The following is a 23,399-nucleotide window of genomic DNA, read 5'->3' as shown; positions in this document are numbered from 1 at the left end:
CTCACACCGACCGCCAGATCTGCCTCATCCATCCTTTTCCTCCTTCTCTTGCGCCCAGCCAGCACTGACCGGGACTGGAGTCGGATTGGACTGGAATCGCATCCCATCTCATCTCGCCGCCCATTCGCTTGTGTCGCGATCACAGAGTTTTCCTTTTTCTCGGGTTCCTTCCCCAACTCTGTCTTCCCCAATTTCTCACCTCATCATCGCCGCCATTTCCTAGCCCGCCACGTCTGCCGGCTTCTCCCTCTCTCTCCCTTTCTCTCTCCATCTGTATACCTGCGGCTGCATTGATTATTCACTCCTGGCTTTGCTACCGTGCTGCGCCATCCCTGCACGTCCTTTTCTTGTGTCCGACAGAGCCCGTCTCTTGTCGCTCTCGTCGCCTCTCTATCTCTATCTCTATCTCTATCCTGGGTTAGGGGAATTCCCAAAGGGCCAACCACTACCGCCACCTATTTTCCAACTCCCTCCAACACGCCCAGGCATTTGAGGCAACAACCTGCAGCGCTGACAGCTTTCGCGCGTCCCAAGGCGCCCACGACGCAGGCCAATATCGAGCGACGAGCGGTTGCATCCTTGCAGTCCGCTCCTTTTTTGGCACTGTCTTGTCGTCGTCGGTTCCCGCTGCTGCCCACCGAGACAAGCGCCACCCACGCGGCTCGCCATCCCACGGGATTTGTCACGTCACGTCACGGTGCCCGGCGGACCATCTGGTTTCTTCGCGCTGGCTTCCCAGGCGTCCCGACCCGAGCTGTATCATACCGCGTCAGCCTCGGCGACCATTGCGCGACTACCTATACCAGCCTCACTCGCGGACCCGGCTCGACTAGACTGATCTGATTCAGGAGACCGCAGACCTCGTCTGCCCACAGCCAAGACCATGAACAACGTAGGCATGGCAAATATGAATGCCATGGCGGGGCCCGTAGGCGGACCTATGCCGATGGCCATGAACAACGGCGCGATGCCCGGCGCGCAACACATGCAGCAGCAGCAGATGAGCCAAAAGTCCATGTTGAACACCTACATCTACGACTATTTCCTCAAGGAGAACATGCATGACCTGGCCCGCAGTATACTCAGCTACGACCCGAGCATCATCACCTTGCCCAAGGACAGTCCTGGGCGCCGCCGCGATGAAGGCGGTCTGGGCGGCGACGACGCCATGGACACGGATAGCAAGGACGAGCTTGAGAAGCGGCCGAGCGACCTTCCCGCAGCGAACGTCCCGGCAACCTCGGACTCGTGTTTCCTATACGAGTGGTTCGCTCTTTTCTGGGACATGCTGAACGGTCATCGCGGAAAGCCTGGTGGCAACTCACAGGTGAACCAGTACATCCACCACACACAGGTAGGCCCGCCGCAACCCGCAGTAGCCAGGCACAGTGGACAGCCGGAAAAGCTCACAAAGTTTTATAGCAGCAGAACCGATTGAAGCAGAGCCAGCAGCAGGAGATGCTGCGGCAGATGCGCCCTGAGATGCAGTTCAACCCCGCCGCCATGATACGGACTATGCCCAACGGCATGCAGATGGCCGCCGCCAACAAGAACAACCTGGCCAGGACGGCCATGGCCAACAACCAGAACAAGTGAGCTATGCCATGAATCCCGTCCCCTTACCTCTCTACACCGCTCGAGAAATGCTGACTGGCAACCTGTACAGCCCGCAAGCCATGGCCCTGATGCAGCAGCAGGCCAAGCAAAACCAGATGCAGCGCGAGCCCTCGGACATGGAGGGCAACCGCCGGCCAGCTTCCCCCGGATCGACAGACAACGCGCCCTCCCCCAAGAGGGCGCGTCTCGACGGCAACGCGCCGTTCAACGGCCAGCAGGCGGGCATGATGCCCAATGGACGGCCCCAACAGCAGGGAATGCCGGGACAACAGGTGGGCAATGGCCCCGTGAACATGAATAGCAGTCAAGTAGCTCGAGTACAAGCGGCCACCCAGCTACTGATTGCGCACGACATCGATCCAAAGTCGCTGACTCCTGAGAAGTTCCAGAATTTCGCGAATCAACCGCCAAACACCCAGAAGGCGTCGATCCAGAGCTATTCTCAGAACCTGCAGCAGCACCATGGCCAGCAGATGCCTAATAAGGGGATGGCCCAGCCCGGCAACCCCCAGGGCCAAGGTTCTCCAATGATGCCGCAACCGAACCCCGCCGATATCAGCACCATGTATAATACGAACGACTTTGCCCCGGGAGGCATGCGTCCCGGCCCGGCCAACGGTCAAGGCGGTGGCAGCAACCATGCTCTGCAAGACTACCAGATGCAGCTGATGCTTTTGGAGCAGCAGAACAAGAAGCGTCTCATGATGGCCCGGCAAGAGCAGGACAGCATGGGTGGCATGCAGCCTCGCGCTGACGGACCTGCCGGCCCAGGTGGTCCTGGTGGTCCCGGAGGCCCTGCTGGCCCCAACGGCCAGCCCTTCCCCGACGCTTCACCTCAGGGAGTAAGAACCGGCGCTTCGCCGAACCCGAGTGAGCAGATGAAGCGGGGCACGCCGCAGATGGGCCCTGCCGGCATCCCGTCGCCGCTACCTGAAGGCGCCCAGTCCCGGGGCTCTCCGAACCCCATGGGCTTCATGCCAGGCGCCAACATGGATCCCAACATGGCAGGCAACCCACAGTTTTTCAAGGGTATGAACGGCATGGACGGCGGCATGGCACAGATGAACGGAGGTGCTATGCGCCCCCCTAGCTCGCACCCCCAGCCCTTCAACGGTCAGATGACGCCTCAAATGATGGCCGCCAGACAACAGGGCGGGCAAGGCGCGCCGAACCAAATGCAATGGCAGGGCGGCCCCAACGGTGCCATGGTTCCCCAGGGACCCCAAGGCCCGTCCCAGGGCACACCGCAACAAAGAGCAATGCCCCCGCCGTCAGCACCAGGTGCCGGCGCCAACGCCGCCAACGGCCGGGCACAGCCCGCATCGCCGGCGCCGAGCAATGCGGCGCCACCAACGCCCCAGCAAGCTAACAAGGCCGCCCCCAAGAAGAAGGACAGCAAGGCCGCTAAGAGCAAGGTGAGTGCATGCTGGGCCCCTTTCGAGTTGCCCAGACAGCTGATATACTAATGCTAGGCTGCGGCGCAAAAGAAGACCAATGCAACAACTGGCGCCACCCCAGCAGCAGACGCTTCACAGGATTCAGAACCGACGCCCGCGACACCCATTACCCCGGCCAACTCGGCGAGCTTTGGCAAGAACGGACAAGGAGCCGCAAACGCTCCGCCGGTCCCCAACGCGCAGACGTCGGCGCCTCCTGCGCCTACGGCCCCCGTGGCCCCCCCGGCCCATGCCGACCCCTCAGCTGGTTTTGGTATGGACAATGGCAGCATGGTAAGTCCCCCCAGCGCGTCCCTCCCATGTGAGCGTGGCTAAACAGAAATTGCAGAACATGGACTTTGGTCTCGACTTCGCCAACCCCATGAATTCAGACAATGTGCTCCAGGACTTCGACTTCGACTCGTTCCTTCACGATGGTGATGGCGGAGAGACCACATTCGACTTTAACCCCACGACGTTTGATATGCAAGGCACAGGCGAGATCACAACCGAGTAGGACGAGTTTATTGAACTACCCTAGTCACGCATTTCACTCGGCATGGGATTTCCCTATTATTCGGGCATGTCAAGGCGTTCATCGGCTGTTGTTTCGACTCTTGCATCATCTCCATGGCTGGCGTCCCCGCCCTCGACGGTTTGACGGCTTTACGCGCTCAACAGGCAAACGAACACACGACCCTCCAGCAACACTTGAAAAGTCCTCTCGAAACGGTTCAGCTTTATTCCCTTTTTATTCCCCGTAGATTGGCGTTATATTCTGTCGTGTTGGTCATACGTCTGCCACCACCACCGCTCATACACCACGGCTCCTGCATAGACAGCCGCCCTGGTCTTTTGCAGGTATGCAGGCACTGGGCGATTTATTGAGGATTTCGTCAGTGCATAATGGAGTTAGTCTGACTCTGTACTTTGGAGGGAAATACATATTACAGTCTCGATTTGCGTCTTGCGGTCTTTTCTTTGTTCTCGCGTATTTGAATGCTTTACACACACTCTCAGACAAACACACACGGTGGTTTCATCGGCCTTCGCGCCGGAAGCCCCTCTGCACATCTTTCATACAAAATACCTGGCGTTTTGCGGCCTAGGAGTCGCGCGCTGCTAATACGTCAGGCCAAAAGGCTGCTCATGCGTCAAATGTGTTCGATAGAGTAAGACGCGACTCGGTGGCGAAAGTGGTGGGCACAGAGGTTTATGGATAGCTTTTGGGACTGGTCTCTTTCTTTGTGAGATTAGCTGCTGTCTGAGGTGGTCTTTACACCCTTTGATACGCCTAAGGGGCATTTGGAGTCAATGGTATGGCTTTCTTATGATGTTCAAGTATTTGTTGTCTCCTCAAATCGTGAACCAATGTTGTAGCTCGTACAGTTGTGCATATTGTTACAGAATGCGGTTCTTAGTAATGGCCTCCATGAAATTTCTGTGCTAGCACTCCGGCGTTCAATATACCACCGGGGGTCAGCTCTCTGCGTCGCTCCGAGAATTTGGTTAGAGGGCGTAGGAAGTCATACAAGTGAATTGAGTCTAGGGGTGGAATGCCATGTTACCTAAAGAACAACCCCGAAGACAATCGTTGACGAAACTGACTGTCCTACTCCATATCCATGGCAAGGGATCCTAGCTATAATTGCCTTTCCAGAGCTCTTATAATTACGGAAACAAGACTCGGTTCTCGCAATACCCACCCAATGTTGTATATCTCCCACTATACCCTACCTACTGTGTGTCCGATATACAAACAGTGTTTATCTACATCCCGCCACCTCCTTCCGTCTCTGCTCAAATACATAAGTATCAGATCTCCATGGCCCATCGACAATGGCTTGAGTCGTCCATTGGGCTTGTCTAACCTTCCTATTAGTTTTCTGGTATATATTGCGAGCTCTATTCACCGTAGGAAGAACAATCCCTCTCTATACATATTTGCAACCTCATACTAGCATTATTGCTGCCCTGATTTGGGTTGAGGCACCTGTCAAAGGCCGCTTACACGCTAATTCGCAAACAACGAAACAATTTGATGCTCACAAAGGCAGCTGACCATTTCCTGTTGACCTTTGTCCCTTCCATATTTTGAATGTTGTATATAACATGCATTGGCAGCCTGGACTTGGGTTCCGAGAATTCTCACACAATCCCAATTTTACACAGCCCCTATTATATGCAAATGATTCAGAATGACTCACAGCATGGACTCGAAGGCTGGTGTTTTGAAATTTTGCCAGGCCGCGGACTGTTATCGCCCCTTACCGCCGGGCCCTTGCATCGACGGCTGTTGTCCCAACTGTCAAAAAGACGTTGCTGGACTCTTCTCGTTTGCGTTGATTTTCGTCTTATGTGGGCTTCTCTTTACATACTGGCAACAGTTGCGAACCTTTCTATACCTGCAGTAGCCGTGATCGTCTGCGGCCTCCTACCTTTTTTAGAGCTGGCGCTTGGGGTTTACCTGTGAGGCTCAGATTATAGATATACTTTACAATTATAAATATCTGAACTACGGCAATAGAAGCCATTTTCCGGTGACAGTAAAAGATAACCCTAACTGGCTGCCTTTATATTGGAAGCCTTCCTCGGGAGCAACCTCCATAATATTTGTTCACGACCCAAGGGCTACAGTATTCTTATATCCAGCCGGCTGCTGTACGAATCTATACCATGTAGTAATTGCGACTTTCCTTGGTCCTCGCTTGTGCTGGAATTTCAATGCAATATATCCAGCACTGGCCATCTAGTGATCCCTAGAGCCTTACGGGCTGCAATTGGACTTGGCGTATTATTCAATTATAGAGTCTGAATCTTGACACCAGCAAGTGTCAGCTCTGGTGTGAGACTCATGAATGCTACATGTTTGCTAGGTGGCCTCTTTGATAGTTGTTAAGACCATAAATCCGAACGAGCGCCGTTCTTAATGAAGGAACAGTTACGAATGATAGTTGGAACCTAGCGTAGTCTTCCCTACTGGTGTCCACTGATTGCGCTATATATTAGTATATAATAAAGGCTGAAGGCCCCTAGTCTCTCACTGTGGCATGATCAACAGAATTGGCGAGCGTCAATAATAAACCAAATGTGACGTTCACATTAACTTCGCTAACCCACCGTGGCAGGGTTGGTACACTGTCAGACGGTTGAGCCGAGGTCTAGATCTATGTAGGACTGTTACCGAGTATCTGATTGACCAAACGGTCACGAGCAGGAGACCTGACCGAGGAAAGTGGACACCTCAGCGGAAAAGGCCTAAGCAGAATAGTCAACAAGTAGCGTGCTCTGTGCCGCCCGTGCATGCGCAAGGTCCGCATGGTTTCCACGTCTGCCACGAGGTCGTGTCGGCTCTCGATCAAGGCGGGCGGCAGACCTGTTTGGGGCCTTCCGAGCTTGGACTCGTCTCTCTCTGAGCCCTCTCTGCGCTGGGGCTCTGATTGGCGACCTGGAACGGAGGCTAATGAGGTGCTAGCCCTCACAGCCAGGGGGTTAGAATCCAAGCGGTAATCAATCAATAATTAGCCCCCTCCACTGTCAGAACCACAATGGAATTTCTTTACAGACGCGGGGTCGCCGACGTAATAGGCACACGAGTAGACGCATCTCACCTGGACAGCCACGTGAAAGAGTTGAAGACTGTGCCGTGAGATGGTCTTGTAGAGTGCCTGGGGAGATGGCATATAAATGCACCAGTGGTCTGCTTCAATCCTAGAATTGAGCACACTGACAAGAAATTGGAACCCGATAGGCTCGTGGGGTCACGTTGGCTTCGTCTCATCTCAACCTGCATGCTGTAATTTTTTTTTCTTTCTCAACCCTGCTTCTCGAGATCCGACCTCTGATTGTGGGGACGTTCACCTCTCGTCTTAATGGCTGATTGTCGGTCCTTACGGCGTTCAATCGGGAAGGCCAGATTAAGATCCTGCAACAAACTCCCTGGCCTAAATAGAATGTACTCTGGTGGAGGGGTAACCAATGTCGTGTGAGTAGAGCGTCGTATTGTCCACCTCGTCCTTATAATTCTACTGAGTTTCGACATGGTCCAAGTTCAGCTTTTTGATCCTGTGGCACGCTTGACTCGTGGATATTGGGGGAGATGGGCAGGAAGAACCAAAAAAGCGCCAACACCGAGTTGAAGAGAATATGATCTTAGGTATTAGTGCAGCACCGGATAGCTCGCTAAACGCCCGCAGCGAACGTGTCGACACTAGCCTGGAAGCGGAGCCTTCAGGGCACGCACGGCTGGGACAACGTCCCGAAACAGCGGCCAATGTGCGCCTATCGGTGACTCTTGGGCCGCAACGCGGTCGACGAAAACGGCAGAGATCCAAGCTGAGCTGACGAGAGCAGGGTTGGCCGGCTCGATGACAGGGGCGGATTCCCTTTCCGCTGGTTCGTCCGTGATTGCAGAGCGCCCGCGCAGTAACTTACGTGCCTCCTACCGGCAGCGACCAAGGCAGGCCCTTAACCGAGCCCAGATGGGTTGAATACCATCTGACCACGGTATGCGTCCAGAGAATGGCGAAGCCATCGTCACAAAGTCTCACTCGAGAGCGGCCTGCTCGGCTGCACATCCCGCCCGTTCCTCGTCGTGGTTAATGCACCGATGCCATCCCAGGGCTGATGGGTGCTGAGACAGCCAAGCTGGATGGGGGGTTAATCAGCATCCCAGCTGGACAATCATGCGCCGTTCTGCGATTAACGAGAGACGGAACCATGTCTCTGGCAGGTCACACACGTCCTTCCAGCCCCTTCGCCCGCGTGCGGATCCACTGAACTTGCTTTGCTGGGGGCTTTTCCAGGGCTATTCCGCCGCGCGCTGCTACGAGGAGCGTGGGAGGTTGCCAGGCCCCCATCCCATCCCATCCCATCCCATGCCCTTCCCTGCTGGCGCCGGCCTGCTGGCTGGCTGGCTGACTGGCTCCATCGTTCGGTCGATCGTGGGTCTTGGCCGGCTCACTGCTGAAAGTTTTCCCATCTCTCCAGTTCTCTTCCGTTCTCTTCCCCTCCCTCCAAATTTAAAATTCGCATACTTGAACTCCGGCTCTGACTCTTTGGTGAACGGGACACCTTCCTCGATATAACGGTGGTTGTAGAAGCGCACATTCGGTGCAGACGTCGCTAGGAAAGAAGCAGAAGAGAAAAAAAGGCCGTCCGTGAGCAGGCATAGGAACACAATCCCCAGGCAAATAACCCCCCCCCCCCCCCCCCCCCCGTTGGAAACTCTCAAGAGGTGAGTGAGATTTTAAACTTTGTGATATTTTCCTTTCTACCTCTTCGCCCACCTATCGCTCTGGAAGCCCGCCTGCCGGTTGGCTGGTTCTTTTGTGTCGCCGTCAGCATAGCAAGGAAAGCTGTCCCTATCGCCCGCCTCAACTCCCTGGATCCGAGCCAGTCCAGGACGAAAGTCTGTCCCACACGAGCAAATATATCGAGAGGCAGAACCTAGTCGCCTGCTGCCTCGCTCCCGCCCGGGAACGGACGGGCTGCCGCGCATTCTCGTGTTCAGAGGAGCAGCAGTGACTAGAATATGGAGGACCCGTTGTCCTTGCACTGTTCATGTGGGCGCTCGCGGTCCGGCTAGAGCTCCCGTCCACGGATTACCGCCCGATTGTGCCCATGGCCTTGGCCGCGCATTACATCACTTGGATGTTATACACACTATCGCGCCGGACAAACGACGTCGTGCCTGCCACCCGCGACCAGTACGCCATGCACCTCCGTTCTCTTCCAACCCCACAAGCGATCACGGATCTGTTCCTGAAATAGAGATAAGCCATGGGGCCGGAATCCCGAGGTTGCGCGTGGTTGCACGAAGCACATGCATCCTGCAAGGTTCTGGAGAACTTGGCCCGCATGCCGTTGTGCTACACTACCATTGTGTGCGTTATGTGGGATGCTACCGCTAGACCACGTGGGGCTCTTTGATTTTTTTTTCTGGACCGGCCCAAGTTCGCGGGACTGTCATCGTCTCAGGATGTCATCCATGGATGTTATCCATGCTGTCCTTGCGTGTGGACTTTTTCGAGGACGATCCATGCCGCCTGGCATTCATCGAGGACTGGATCCAGCCGAACCAGACAGCGACCATCAGCAACAGCAGCAGCAGCTTTTCCACCGTTGTAGACGGGTTATCCGAGAGTGGACTGGTAGCGACTAGTTTTTTTTTTGTAATGCGGCTTGCTGACCATGGAACTGTGTAGACTATAAACTTGTCGCAATGTCTTCCCTGTCGCGTCGCGCCTGCTACAAGTGTGGTAATGTCGGCCACTACGCCGAGGTCTGCTCCTCTGCTGAGCGCCTCTGCTACAACTGCAAGCAGCCAGGTACGAACGCACACGAGGCTCTGGGTCATTCTGCGAAAGATTCCGCTTACTGACTGACTGCCCGCCTGTAGGACACGAGTCCAACCAGTGCCCCCTCCCTCGCACTACCGAGGCGAAGCAGTGCTACCACTGCCAGGGCCTCGGACATGTCCAGGCCGACTGTCCCACGCTCCGCCTGAGCGGCACCGGTACCAGCGGCCGATGCTACAACTGTGGACAGCCGGGCCACCTTGCCCGCGCCTGCCCTAACCCGGCGGGAGTCACCATGGGCCGTGGTGGACCGGCCGTCGGTCGTGGCGGCTTCGCGCCCGGTTTCGCACGCGGTGGTTTCGCCGGCGGCGCACGCCCCGCGACGTGCTACAAGTGCGGCGGCCCCAACCACTTCGCCAGGGACTGCCAGGCTCAGGCCATGAAGTGCTACGCCTGCGGCAAGCTCGGCCACATCTCCCGGGACTGCACCGCCCCCAACGGCGGCCCCCTCAACACCGCTGGAAAGACCTGCTACCAGTGCGGCGAGGCTGGCCACATCTCGCGGGACTGCCCCCAGAAGGCTGCGCCCATCGGCGGCGAGATCGGCGCCCCTGCCCCCGCCCCGGTCCCTGTCGATGTTGCTGCCGCCCCTGCCATTCCCCCCGTCGCATAGGCTCACCGTCCCGTGAGCTTGCCCCTCGGTGCTCGAAGACGTCGGGATGGTTGCGGAAGGGAGAAGACGCTGACGACGATATGACTCAACCCTCCGTATCTCACTTGAGCGGAGTGGACGGCTTAATGACCTATACCACCCAGCAACTAATTTCCATGGCCTCCTAATCACGGCGACTTCGGGATCTTGAGGCAACTGCATATTGTTGCCGCAACTATCAAGCTTTTGTGTTTTTCTTTGTTTGGTTTCTAAACCCCCCCTCGACTTCCTCCCCTCCCCAGGTCTGGCACACAGTTTCCATACACCTGTTTTGCAACCTGGCACAACACTATCAGCATCACGCATCGGGATTCGATTCGGCGTCCGGAGCGTGTGTCTCGACTTTTCACCTTGCACCGCATTTCTTAACTGTCTCCTCCCTTCATCCCGCAACGCATGCCCACCCAGGATGGTTAGACCACGAGCATCGGCGTCTTCGGCTTCATCAATTTCCCTTGGGACACTTGGTTGGAACACTGAGAAGTATTTCACGATTGTACCACTACCTAGACCAGCGTTTGGATGGATGGGTAGAAGCATAATCTCGACAAGATGACGAAGGCATGACTCGACCCCCCACGAACCTCGCAAGAGGAGAGCTAGGAGCGAGTGATGAGGGAAACGTTTTGGCGCCTGTTCATCCTGATGAATTCGTACTACTTGATTCCTAGCCTGGACAGCCAGGTTCTGGATACTCCACCACACAACACGACCCCTTTTACGGAATTTTCCTTGCAATTTTCAAGCTCTACGAAGGATCGGACGCATACGACCACGATTGAAACGCGAACAACATTCGAGACTCGCCGAGACACGAGAGAGAACAAATGACGGCACGGTTGTTGCAGCAGACTCGATGGAACGCACTGCAGCATTGAGCACAGACACGATTGCATACTTCAGAGCCGGCGGCGGCAGCGGTGAGAGCGAGTTGAGTGAGCGGGGGTGTGAGGTAGCGAGTAGAGCAGTAGTTGTGAGAAGAACAAAAAGAGTGCTGCAGATGGGGTCCCATCATTCGTTACTCAAACTGGTCTCCTGGTTGGAACTTGAGTGATGATGGCGTTTTGCTTGCGGACAGCTGGGATTACTAATCCCACATGGACGCTCTCCCTGCGCTGACTTTCGACATCGATATCAACATGCGCACCGAACCACCATCCCACATCAGGTAAGCACCATCCCTTTATTTCACCAGCCCTCCCAGCACACCCCATTGCCTTACATGATGAACTCCTTTTAGCTCTAGACCAGAGCCAACGATGATCGACAACATATCATGTTACACAGTCTCTGAATACAGGCATTTCTATTCAGCTTCTTTCATACTACTGCAGATTTTGAGAGTCCACCAAGCTGACTACCTTTGCTCTACTAGACACCCCAAACGTCTTCGCCCACCAGTGATTCAGTCTTTGTGAAACCTGCCCAGCCGGGGCCGGTCAACGGTAAGTTTCCAATCGAGTTTCGGTAAGTCCATAGGAATTTCCACGGCGTAAACAATGAATGGCTAGCTGCTCGGCATCAGCACCTTCCAAACAAGTCCGAGGTTATACAGCCTTTCGCTAGTAATCAGTTGTGGGCTACGAGCGAAGAACCGTCTGCCCAAGATCACCATGCCCCCACGGCATTGTTGATTGCCTGTGATTTGCTGCTTAAAAAGTACAAAATATATTGATCATCAGTCATGGTAAATAAATTTGCTTGTGACATGGCCAAAATCCACCGAACGGCCCCTGATCAGTCATCAATCAGGGTTTCGCCGAGTGTCCTCCCAAGCTGCACAATGGTCTTCTCGTACACCTTGGCCACACTCATGTGCAGCTCCTCTTCGTCGTCATCATCCTCTCCCCGGTGAAGAGCCTCGTCAATGTTGGGCGGCCTTTCCACTTCGCTGGGCTCCGATCCAGTTGGCGGTGGTGTCAGTTGTTGATTCAGTTCGGCGGCGTCATGCATGACGTGATCCTCATCGCGATCTACCACCTCCTCGTCCGAGTCGTCATCCTCATCATCTTCAACAGCCCAGTGAAACTGTCCGCCATTGTTGCTGGCTGGCTCTGCTCCATTCTCTGTGCGTGAGCTTCCAGTTGCCCAAGGAGACTCAAAGTTGTCTTCTTGCTTGATGACAGGCGAAATGGCCCTCATTATTGTGGGTGAGTCTGTTCTCTGCCTCTTGGGGGAAACGGTGGATCCTCTCGACTCGGGCTGCTCTGTGCCTTCCTCATCCTCCTCATCCTCCTCATCCTCCCCGTGGATATCTGCCATTTTCCGCTTCCCCGGATTGCCCGTCGCCGGCGCTTGGTCGTACTCGTCTGGAAACCACGCTGTGTCAACATCCGCCTCGCCGCTCATCTTGACGGCAACCAGCATGCGCGTCTCGTCGGCCAGACTCTTGCACCGTACCATGTCGGTGCGGGTCATGCCCCTGGCCAGGCCGCGCTCGAAGCCGGGCAGAGGGTCCCCGGTCCGTACGTCCTTGCCGGACAGCAAGCTCGCGAAGCAGTGGTCCAGCTTGCTCAGAAGGGCAAAGGTCGGGCGCGGGGAGGCAGGGAAGGCGGGGAGGTACTCGGTCATGGCGAGGGCGATGTTGAGTAGGTATGGGACTTGCAGACTCGCTAGAAGCCAACACGTGAGCAACACACGGACACGTTGTGGGGGAAAGTGGGCCGACGCAGCAGGGCAAACACTGTCGCGCGTTCTACGTACGTGTGCCAGAGAACCAGAGCACATCCACGACCTGGTCGAGATCGGCGCACACCTCGTCGAAGCTGCTGTAGGCGGCGACCAGATCGGCCGGGTCCGGGATGCCGTGCTTCTTCACGTAGCGGCGGGATATGTGCAGCAGGCGCCGGCCGACGTACTCGCGGGCGTAGTCCTCCTTGCGCGAGCCGGGCAGCAGCGGCTTCGACCGGGGGTGCGGGAGCCCGGCGGCGGCACGGGTGGATGCCGTGCTCGGGGCGGGCGAGGGGAGCGGCGGCGGGAAGAACCCGCCGGCGCTGGCATAGCCGGGGGTGGTGGCGTTGTTGGCGCCGTCGCCGGCCATTGTTCGCCAGGCCAGGCCAGGCCAGGCCAAGCCAAGTGCTGAGAGGGAGAGGAACCGGGGGCCGTCGGCTCGGCGAGGTGGGTGGGAGGCGAATGGGTCAAGAGGTATTGGTCGGGACCCTCATAGCACGCGGGAAGACTTAAGCGCGCGGCTTGGCCATTGTCGAGACGTGAGCGCACAGGACAGGGACAGGTTGGGACGGCCGAATGCTGGCGTGAGTATTATCGCATTTGTAAAGGCAGGGGAGAGAGTATGAGAAGGTATACAAAAGGTGTATAAGCCGGCATAGGCGGGTCGTCGGGCAGCCTTGTGACGCCATTGGGGCCGGGGCCCGCTTTCGATGGCCCGAGCTGAAGCTTGAACCTCCAGTTCCCTGTCAGCCTCGCGCAACTTTTTCGTCGCCGTCAACCCGGAACGCTTCAGTAGTCAGTCCACCACCACCACCACCACACGTCCAAAGGCTCCATACACCCATTCTCTCTCCGCTCGCATCTCGCATCTCGCATCTCGCACCTCGCATCTCGACCAAGAACCAACCCCCGTCGTTCCACCCTCCCAAGATCAAGATGCCCGCCCGTGTTCGCTCCGCCCCGAAGGGCACCTTTGGCGCCGCCTACGAGACCATCACATCGCCCGAGAATGCCGCCGTCGTGAGGAGTGTTGCTGTGTTCGGTGTATGTATTCGAGCTTGACGTTGATGCCATGGATTGAGTACTGACAGCCCCCTCCAGGCTGCCGTCGCATTCCTGTCCAGCCCCTGGGCTGAGTTCCTTCTGCCTCCGTACGTCTTCTCTCAGGCGCATCCCCGCGCTGCTCTCGCTGCACCGCTGCCTTCTAACGCGCCCCTTTAGCATGTAACGACCTGAGATGCAGTCGACGCAGCGATGACGAAACGAGGGTGTGGGCGTGTACGATATGCGGTAATAACTACTTGTACACTAGGCCGTGGGGTTTGCACGGCGGCATAAATGCATATATATGGTCGGATCCGTAGTCCGTACTTTGGCGCGCCATGGAAATCAATCTCCCTCTTCGAGACAAGCTTTTTTTCTCTTCATTCGCTTCGATAGAGTTGTATGGACGGCAGCACAAACAGTCCTCGACGCACTTGGCCTTTCTCATCGTGGAACGCACCGTCGAGGTCCACTGTTCATTGGCCGGCGACCTTTGAATCGTGCGATTTCTGGAGGCAACATTTCACATGCCAGACTCTCCGCTGCCAAAACAGTGTCGGCTAGTTCAAGGGTCTTTAAGCGCTTTCAAGTTCATGTGAGAAACATATCATATTGAATTCTATCTGAAGACGTGAAAAGAAAGGTGGTATCCATTAATGAATAAAGACATTATCTTCAAGACATTACATTATCCAGTGATTTCTCCTTCCCGACCATCGCCTCATTCTAAATATTTCATCATTACCTTATTATGTAAGTAGACGGAAAGGAAACCCATCGCAATGCTCATCACTCAGGGCTTGAACAGCTGTTCCTTCCGGAAGAACACGAAAAACCCAACGCAAATAGCCAACTGCATGGCCAACGGCACCCAGAGCCAGACATTATACACCCCGTCCCACAAGTTCATGGGGAGATTTGGAAAGACTGGTCCTGGCCCAGTCTTGTTGGGCGCCGATGCTCGCGCTGCGATGGTGAAGAGCGATCCCAGAACTTGTGCTGCCACAATAGCGCCAGTCATGTGTAGTCTTGTCAAAGTCTGGAGGAGCATCATGCCGAAACCAACGCCCTGCATCGTGTCCAAGACTCCAAGCCAGAGCCACAGGCAGCGCCCCAGGAGTGCTCCCGCAAGGTCAGTCGAGCCGGGGCCCCAGGGGAGGTAGAGTCCCATCCCCGAAGTGCCCCAAAGCATCTGACACCAACGGGGCGCCCCCAGGCCGATGGCGAACAAGGGCAAAGCCCACGAATGCTCGCGAGAGATTTTCGCGAACACGGCCAATACCGCTGCCCACACCACCACGAAGAAGAAGACGGTGAGGACCGCCACTGCCCATGCTGGTGCGATGCTCGAGGACCACAGATACGTCCAGCTGCGCCCGTAAGGCGCCGACAGCCAGTAATTTTGAATGACGACCACGACGAAGAACCAAACGACAACCTTGCGCCGGAGGAGCGATTGGTAGAATGCAGGAACCTCGCCGGGTTTAGTCCGGTAGTAGTCTGGTAATCCAACAAAGAGAAGTGCGCCGACCACCCACATCAGCACGGCAATGGGGACACCGATGGCCGTGACGATCGGAGTGGACGTGAGCATGCTGCTCGTCGTCACGCCGCTGTTGGTCTGCGACGAGACGTAAGAGCCCCAGTACCACAGGGCCGCAATGTAGATCTGCTGGGTGCCCTGGATAGCACAGGCTCGGAACACCCAAGTCCGCACTGGCGTGCCGCCCTCACTGCCAAAGTTCTGGGTGAAGAACACGAAGCCGCTGGCCGAACCCACGGCGTAGAGACCGGAAGCCACGTTCTGGATCCAGGTCGTCCCGTTCGAGATGGTCGTGTAGGGCGTCATCCCCAGGAGGAAGAAGGCCAGCCCGTAGAAGACGAAAGGCAGGGAGAGCGCGAAGACAGACCGCGCGGTTCGGAAGAGAACCCACCAGGCGATGGAGGCGCCGAGGAACACGGACGAAATCACGTACAGGCGCTCGGCACTCTCACCGTTCTGGCCTGTCAAGAGCGTGATCTGGTACGAGTTCGCGGCGATAATCTGACCAAAGGCCACAAGGAAGGCGTACACAGGCCAGTCCCCCACCTTGGCCTGCAGCAGGCGTTTCACACCCTTTGGATGTACATGGTCAGGGCTGAGATTGAACTGGTCGAGACTCCCAGTGGAGGTTGAGGTCTTGGCTTCTGCTTTTCCGAGCTTCGCGTCGTAGAAACGTGCGAACCATTCTTTCTCGCTGTGGCGAAGGTATTCCTCGACGCACAGTTTGTCATCTGACAAACTACCCTTGTGGTCCTTTAGCCGAGACTCGAATGCCGCGTAATATTCCGTGGTTGGATCGGTAAAAAAGGGGTCGACGTTCTGAAGCTTGAAGTCTTTCCGGCCGCCAATGATCGTGTCCAGAGTGAGCACCGAATGGTTTTGGCTCCTGAGCGTTTCAACCAACGGATGTGCTGGCTGGCCTTCCGCCGAACTCCCCGACAAAGTCGAGGAAGTATTGGAATCATCTGCAGGGGGAGCCGAGGAGTTGGATGGCCTGTTCACATCTTGGTGTGGTGGCTCCGCCGCATCCTCGTCCGTGTTCTTCTCGGTAAGTTCAGCCAGAGCTTTGAGTCTAGGTCCAAGCATCTTCGAGATACTTTGCATCCCCTTGAGCCGGGAATGGGTTGGAGTTGAAACTCCTGAGTCAAGTGATGAAGACGACGTAACCCTGCTTCGCGTTGGGCTTGGTGCTCGACTGCCCACCGTACTTGAAGGAACAGTCGAAGGTGCCGTCCCTGGAGCAGTCGTAGGATTTGAGCTGAAGTTTCTTCCGTACATGGACAGAGTGGGTGTCGAGTACCCCGTACCGGGTGGCGAGAGTGGGAGCGACAATGAAGAGTGTGCTCCATTGAGAACCTTGGTGTGCATTTCAATGGATGTGGTTTGTAGGATCTCCAGATCTTTGATCCACTGGGCCACAGGGAAGCGCTGAAGAGAGGAGTGAGCTCTCATCGAATCTCTTGTTTCATTGGACGAAGCTAGAGCGGTCGATATTGCTGACTTGAACTGTCGAAGGAGATGTTTCGTTTCGGTCGATTCGATGGTATACCACCATCCGGGCATCTGCCCGAGGCCGCCGACTCGGGACCCGACACCCAGCGCGCCTTTCCGGCCAAACTCTACAGCAACCAGCCCAAAAGGCTCGTCGCGAGATGGGATCAGGGCAAAATCTGCCCCACTGAAGAGGGATGGCGGAAGTGCTGTGAACACCGGCTTGGAGCAGACGCGGCCTTGGTATCGCTCCATGATCTTCTGGAGCTTAAGCGCTGCGAACTTTCCATAGAGATCAATGACAGGGCCGACACAGATCAGCTGTACGTCTTTGTGCTTGTCTAAAATGGCAGGGAAGACATCAGCAATCAGGTCTACACCCTTCTGTTCGGACCATCGGCCGACGAAAACGAATAGTTGAGCCTGGGCACTGTTAGGATATATCACCCAGCACTGGCTCCAATCAGCACTTACTTCGTCATTCACGTGCAGGCCAGCCCACTGCTGCGCTTGCTTGCGGAATTTCTTCCTTTCTTTCTTCCTTGCTTCCTCCGCCGCCGGGTCGATGACTACTTTGTGCGGATTGAGGAGTTCCTCGCTCAGCTCAGCCGTGTCAGCGGGATCAGGATTCGGCAACGCGCCAATGTTCGATAGGCCCCAAAAGATAGGGTATCGTTTCAATGCTCTCGTGCCGTACTTCTTAGACACTCCCACTGCACCAAAGCCTCTCTGGTGGACGCGGAGGTAGCTTGCACCGGCGTGGAGCAGGTTGAACACTTCGCCAAATTGCACGTACCTCTTCACAATGTCCTTGGGTAGGTTGAAGACTTGGGTGATCTCGTGCATCTCTGTTGCGTTCCTGATGGGCCACAGGCCTTGGAATTCTGCGTTGTGGAGGGACAAGGAAACAGGAATAGTTCGCGGCAGCAGATACAAAGGAGCGATCGCGCCATGGTAGTCGTTGATGTGATACAGGTCAACGGGAAAGCGCTTCAGAGCCTCGGCGATGCAAGCGTTCCAGGCAGAGTAGTAAACGGCACTGTCTAGATCGTCCATGCGTGCAGGGTACGGCTCAGCATTCGTCTGCTGGCGGAAAATAGGGGCATCCAGAAGGACGAAGGTAATGTTCCGAAGATAGTGGTACTGGACGTCCACGTCGTACTGGGCGCCATTGATCGTGATCGACATAGGCTCTGCCACTGTATCGACTGGATACTCGACACCACCAACGCATGGAACTACCCAGATGAGGTTTTGATGACCGAGTGCCTTGCCCATGAGAGAAGCCATGACGCCTAGTCCGCCAATTTTGATCTTGATGGCCCAGTCCTCGATTTCGTACTCCATCGTGGCAATCAACACCGTCCGGCGATCCTCGGAGACTTCAGCGGCTGATGATGGGCTGCCTCTGAGGAAAGTAGCAACACTGGCCGGTAGTAGCTTGAGCATCCCGGTTTCAGGTGCGATGCCCACCTCATTAAATTTGATGTGGTAGTAGGATCGCTTGAACACCCAGATTGCCCAGAATCCAGTCAGGGGAGGGATGAAGGCCATAAGTATGAACAAAACCAGCTGGTGGTTGCCGGACCCAGTCGGCTCAAATGAAAAGGCGTAATTGCCGTCATCAACGACGACTCGCCAGGCCATGTATGGCATTCCTGGCCCCGTTGTCACGTTGATGACATTTTTCGAGAGTGTATCTGGGTGCAGCCAGTCCAGTACACCATCACCATCAACATCGCCGTATTGCATGGTCTTATCCGGGCTTCCGTCGGTATCCATACCCCATACGTTAATGGTTGTCTGGGTTGGCCACTCGGCAGCCAGGTCAAACATCCAAGTACCATTCCCTTGCAGTGACATGGCACTGGATAGACCATCATCATAGCCCCAGGTGTTCCATGCGCCCAACACGAACGCATGAGGCCAGCGCCGGACTAACTGGCTAGGATTCAGATCAGCGTGCTGCAACTGGTCGCTGCTCGCAGACAGCCGACCCCAGTACTGAACAATAACATGCTCTCCTGCCCACTGCTGAGATTCTGTACCAGACCAGGCTTGATGTTCCAACGTAATATTCTGCCCATCAGACTCCATCCAAGAACTCCAGCTGGAGCCCCAGGTCCTCGAATACCGCAGCTTGTCGGCACCGGCAGCCTTGGGCGAGATGTATAATTCCCCTGTGGACGAGTCTTGGTGTAAAAGAGTGCGAGTGTAGTTCGCGGAGCCTGGAAAGACCATAGGATTGTCTGCGGCACCAAGGCGGAACATGAAGCGATCATTCGCGTTTGTAAAAGTACCATTTTCCGATGACGCATTTCTCGTAGTTACGGCATGAATACCATGAGACACATTTGCTAGAGAGGCCGAGAAGACCCAGGAAGTGGCTGGCTGACCAACAAATTCTGGCGTGTTCCCGTCGACAGTGCTGCAAGACACGCTCGAGTTGACCAGACTGGGGGTGATGCCGTCCTGCGTGGTAGATGTGAAGACGAGACTGTCCGCTACGGAGTTGCAGTCCATTGGCACAGAAAAATGTATCTCGATCGGAACCGACTGCTGTTGCCCCAGCTCCACACTTGCCAAAATCCGGCTGTCATGAGATGGAACAAGGCCGGTGATGGTCGGTGCTGGATCGGTGAAATTTCCCTTGGGAACAAGGGCTTTATAACCCCATGCAGGCATTGTAAGGTTGGACAAGCAACCCGTCATCCCCGTCGCACCATCCCGCGTGTAGGCCACTGTCGAATTACCCAAGGTATATTCCTCGTATGGGTAGAATAAGTTCTTGACCACAGTGTTGGAGGCGAATGGTGAGATAAGAGCCAGGCTTTCGTCATCGCAGTCAAATGTAAACTCTCGGGTTGCATTCTCATTGCTAAAGACAAGCCAGACACCAGAACCGGTGCTTTCCTGAACACCGGACAACATTGATCTGTAGACGCTCCAGATTCCAGTAGGCGAAGGCGTACCATTGCTGCCCTCGAGGTATAAGTCATTGGTCTGGCTGGACAAGGCTTCCAGGTGGTAACCATCATTCAGCGTAGGGTACTGTTGTCGCAACTCGTACATTCTCTTGATGATATTCCGCACAGGATGGGATGGATCCTTATGGTCTAAGCTGACATTGTCATCGTGACACCCTTCGAGTGCAGACTCGAGGGGGAAAACCACGTAACTGCTGTCTTCTAGTGCATAACACCCGTGAATTTGCCAGGCACGGCTGGCGCTCATGGGTTGTCGTCCGTAAACATAGTTTTCGGCAGTGCTGTCAACAATGTAGAAGCTCTGCTCCTCGCCCCAATATAGAGCAGGCGCTCCCGGCATCTCAAGGACCGTGATGAACTGGCCTAGTATTTGACGTTGGATTCCATCCTGAAGTGAGGGCCACCGGAAGACATCCTGCGTTGTCGTGCCGAAGAGGTGTCGAGGATCGAATTCTCCGGTGTTGGCATTGACGAGGTCGTTTTGCTTGGTTATATTGGCCCAGAACGTCGTGAAATCAACTCCCTGGTCGCCAATTTCTCCTGAAAGGCTATAGGCTTGTTAGTGAGCAATATCGAAAACAGAGAAGGCAGCCTACCCAAGGAAGCGTGTGAGGGCTCCGTAGATGCTGTACTGGAAGGCAGCTCCGTCAAGCGCCGTCAACCCAAAGTCGCGGACGTATTCACTCGCATCTGTGGAGTTTGATGTGATAACGGCCTCGGTGAAGTTCGTCAAGTAATGGTTGGGTTGCTTGCCGCGTCCGAAGTAGATGGCAGCCTGCGCATCTGTCCCAACGACTTCGCCAATCATCAAGAAATTATCTTTGCCATATCTTCTGGCGCATTGACGCTGATACTCGGAGAACTCTGCCATGGCATCGACGCTGGTTTGGAGCGCCTTGTCCATTCTGAAGCCGTCAAGATCAAACATGGCAATCTGCATGCAGGAGAAGTGCTTGATCTTTGCGAGAACGTCGCTCCGCCATTCCCGGAGACGATCTTGGACTGATCCATACTTTGATAGCTGCGTTTCGTACACTGTGAAAAGTCAGTTATCTTCTTTGAAATGGAAATGTCAATGCTGGTATATTAGGACTCTGTGTTACCAACACATGGCAGCGACTTGACGCGTCATTCGTGGGTGTTTGCGGTGAAGACTTGCCTGAGAAATGCCCTGTGCTCTGCAGATCACCATACATGGAAAACTCGCTATCACGACATCTAGTCTCATTGGCGTACACGCTAGTCAAAGGGTACCCATAATCATCCCAGAACCTAGGATAAACACAAGACTCATTGACGGCGTTGCCGGGCTGGAAGTCGAGATATCTTCTGTCTGTCTTCCATACGTAGTCGTATTCATCCCAATTGAAAGGCGTTGTTTCGTTCAAGTGCCCTTTGAACCCCAGAAGGTCGCCCATCGTGGACATGGTGTTATCAAACAAGACGTACATGCCTCGTTCATGTATAGCATTGATAAGCTCTCGCCATTCATCAATGACGCCATGGTGGTGATCTAGAAGTGTGAAGTCAAGGGGACTGTATCCATCAGGGATCCAAGGCTGGTTGATGAAGGGCGTTCCCATCAGATAGATGGCCTTGATGCCCATACCACTGATGTAGTCAAGATCGTTGATCATGCCGCGAACATCACCTCCGAAGCGGAACTGAGTGCTCATCCAGTCATGCTCGAAGGCAGTGCCATTCGCCTCGTCGTTGGTAGGGTCCCCATTAGCATATCGATCTAACGATACTGTGTAGAAAGGAAACCGCCAGTTGCTTGGTGAAGTGGTGTAGTTGTGTTCTTCCCATTCTCCCCAGTAGTGTAAAGGGTCTGTCGCTGTACTGTTCTGGTTGAGGTTGTAGTCGGACTGGGAGCTATCGTATCGTAAGGCCGTGACAACAGTAGCCAGGACACTGGCTAGTGTCCAGTACCGGATATGAAAAATCATCGTCAGAGGGCTGTATGAGGACGACAGAGAGACAAGGTCCCCAATGATCAACAAGCAGGGAGGGCTTTCGATGAGATATAGTAAGTCGAGCCTCACCGCTCGGGCCTTCCGTCGCCGCGAGTCGTAGCAACGCAACTGTCCTTAGATGTACACATCTGCTTCTTAGATCGCAAAGATTGATACTTCTAGACGGAAAGCTTCTGTTGGAATCATGCTGCAAGGATCACCATCGAGTTACTGCGAGAATTTCATTGACGTCTCTCTTTGGGAAATCGGCAATTGTCCTTGCAACCCTACCGCATCTTGTATGTCCATGTCTGGATGGAGCAAATCCCCTTGTTGACGGCGTTTCTCCATGTCTAGTGGGACTACGATATTGGAGGGCAGCTGAACGGGGTTCTTCCTCACGCATCCCTGGGTGCCAGGTTGCCGGACTACCTACCTATCTACAGGGATAAGCGGAACAAGAGCACATAACTTAGCGTGATGTTGTGGGTCTGCCCTATCTTGAAGAAGATATCGTAGTTGTAACTGGGTAGGTATACTTGTTCGCGGTTTTGATCGATCCGGTTAGTGCATCTCGCCGAGAAAGCTCCAGAGCGTGGATCATGTACACAGTGGTTCCCTTGTCACTCTCCCGGTCGTGGACCTCGCATGATACTCCACGGCGATGCCAGTATCCATCTAATAGCCAATTCGGCAACTGAGAGGATGTCTCAGTGATATCCTCCAAGGTTGGCCAATATAGTACATACTATACCTACTTTCTGTGAAGGCAGTTGCTCTGCTCGACTCTTGCGAGAACGAGGCTGAAAGGAGTATCCTGTAGGACGGTAGAATTGAGCGGATCCAGGGATCTAGGATCGTTGCCTCAAGCGCCCCTGGTATAAGCCTTGCCCATCTTTAGTAACAGGTCTCCAGCTGTTCGGCTGTAGCCCCGATTATACCCAGAGGGCCCATATATCAAGCCTGCCAAGCCTTCTTGGAAATGCACGTACCCAATCCTCCTTCTCTTTCAAAAATGTGCACCGATAAGAACCAGCGAAATAAGATGCGGTGCGATGTGACCCTGCATATGAGGTTCGAATACCACCGCCGTGCATGCCAGCACGACGGCCCAATTGTTGAAATAGCGTGGAGGGTTGCATTGTTGACTAACCCGGAGATGTGCGTCCCTGATTGGTCCAGGGCGGCCTAACTGCCGGTACTACCACGCTTCAGGCCTGCGAGGCTCTACTTAATTCGGTCAATCTAGTGCGTGAGCGCCCTGTGGCGAGCTGGATGCGGCATCGTTTGCAACCTTAGCTCTAGCCCAGCCCGAACCGTGCAACTCCCGTGCGTCCGCGCAAGGTGCCCCCCAAACGAGACTCGCTCCCCATTCAAAGTTTGCAAGAGCGCACCCGGCCGAGTTCTAACATACCAAGGTGCCATTCAACAGAAAAGAATGTGCATAATGACGGCTTCACAAATTTTCAAATGCCTGCGAATGTTTCCCACCTCGTTGCACTCGAGCTGCACTGTAACTTGCCCTGGTTTGGGCGGCGTCATATGTGCGCTGCTATGACACGGACATGATATCCTTCACGCTTTTGAAGGCGAAGATTGCACGAAGGGGCGGACACCGGTCGCTGAAACTCCCCCATGCTGATTG

The 23,399-nt window shown here is 55.0% G+C and overlaps 5 protein-coding genes across 5 annotated transcripts; 3 read left to right on the top strand and 2 right to left on the bottom strand.

Annotated features, from left to right (window-relative positions):
* Positions 1–883: 883 nt before the first annotated feature.
* JN550_013032 (uncharacterized protein) lies at positions 884–3,570 on the top strand (the record flags this gene model as incomplete). Its single annotated transcript, XM_049311575.1, has 5 exons — positions 884–1,354; positions 1,423–1,592; positions 1,667–3,032; positions 3,090–3,347; positions 3,403–3,570. The coding sequence occupies 5 exons, from the start codon at positions 884–886 to the stop codon at positions 3,568–3,570; spliced, it is 2,433 nt and encodes an 810-aa protein (XP_049165024.1).
* Positions 3,571–9,276: 5,706 nt separating this feature from the next.
* JN550_013031 (uncharacterized protein) lies at positions 9,277–10,025 on the top strand (the record flags this gene model as incomplete). Its single annotated transcript, XM_049311574.1, has 2 exons — positions 9,277–9,382; positions 9,454–10,025. 2 exons carry the CDS (start codon positions 9,277–9,279, stop codon positions 10,023–10,025), a joined length of 678 nt encoding a protein of 225 aa, XP_049165023.1.
* Positions 10,026–11,801: 1,776 nt separating this feature from the next.
* On the bottom strand, positions 11,802–13,104 carry JN550_013030 (uncharacterized protein; the record flags this gene model as incomplete). Its single annotated transcript, XM_049311573.1, has 2 exons — positions 11,802–12,676; positions 12,768–13,104. The coding sequence occupies 2 exons, from the start codon at positions 13,102–13,104 to the stop codon at positions 11,802–11,804; spliced, it is 1,212 nt and encodes a 403-aa protein (XP_049165022.1).
* Positions 13,105–13,670: 566 nt separating this feature from the next.
* Positions 13,671–13,955, top strand: JN550_013029 (uncharacterized protein; the record flags this gene model as incomplete). Its single annotated transcript, XM_049311570.1, has 2 exons — positions 13,671–13,778; positions 13,836–13,955. 2 exons carry the CDS (start codon positions 13,671–13,673, stop codon positions 13,953–13,955), a joined length of 228 nt encoding a protein of 75 aa, XP_049165021.1.
* Positions 13,956–14,571: 616 nt separating this feature from the next.
* On the bottom strand, positions 14,572–21,748 carry JN550_013028 (uncharacterized protein; the record flags this gene model as incomplete). Its single annotated transcript, XM_049311569.1, has 3 exons — positions 14,572–20,347; positions 20,396–20,834; positions 20,989–21,748. 3 exons carry the CDS (start codon positions 21,746–21,748, stop codon positions 14,572–14,574), a joined length of 6,975 nt encoding a protein of 2,324 aa, XP_049165020.1.
* Between the last annotated feature and the right edge of the window lie 1,651 nt (positions 21,749–23,399).

This window comes from Neoarthrinium moseri (genome assembly GCF_022829205.1).
Source record: "Neoarthrinium moseri strain CBS 164.80 chromosome Unknown scaffold101_Wmoseri_CBS_16480, whole genome shotgun sequence".
NCBI lineage: Eukaryota > Fungi > Ascomycota > Sordariomycetes > Amphisphaeriales > Apiosporaceae > Neoarthrinium > Neoarthrinium moseri.
Note: the sequence above shows the minus strand (reverse complement) of the source record. Positions and strands in the feature narration are given on the sequence as shown.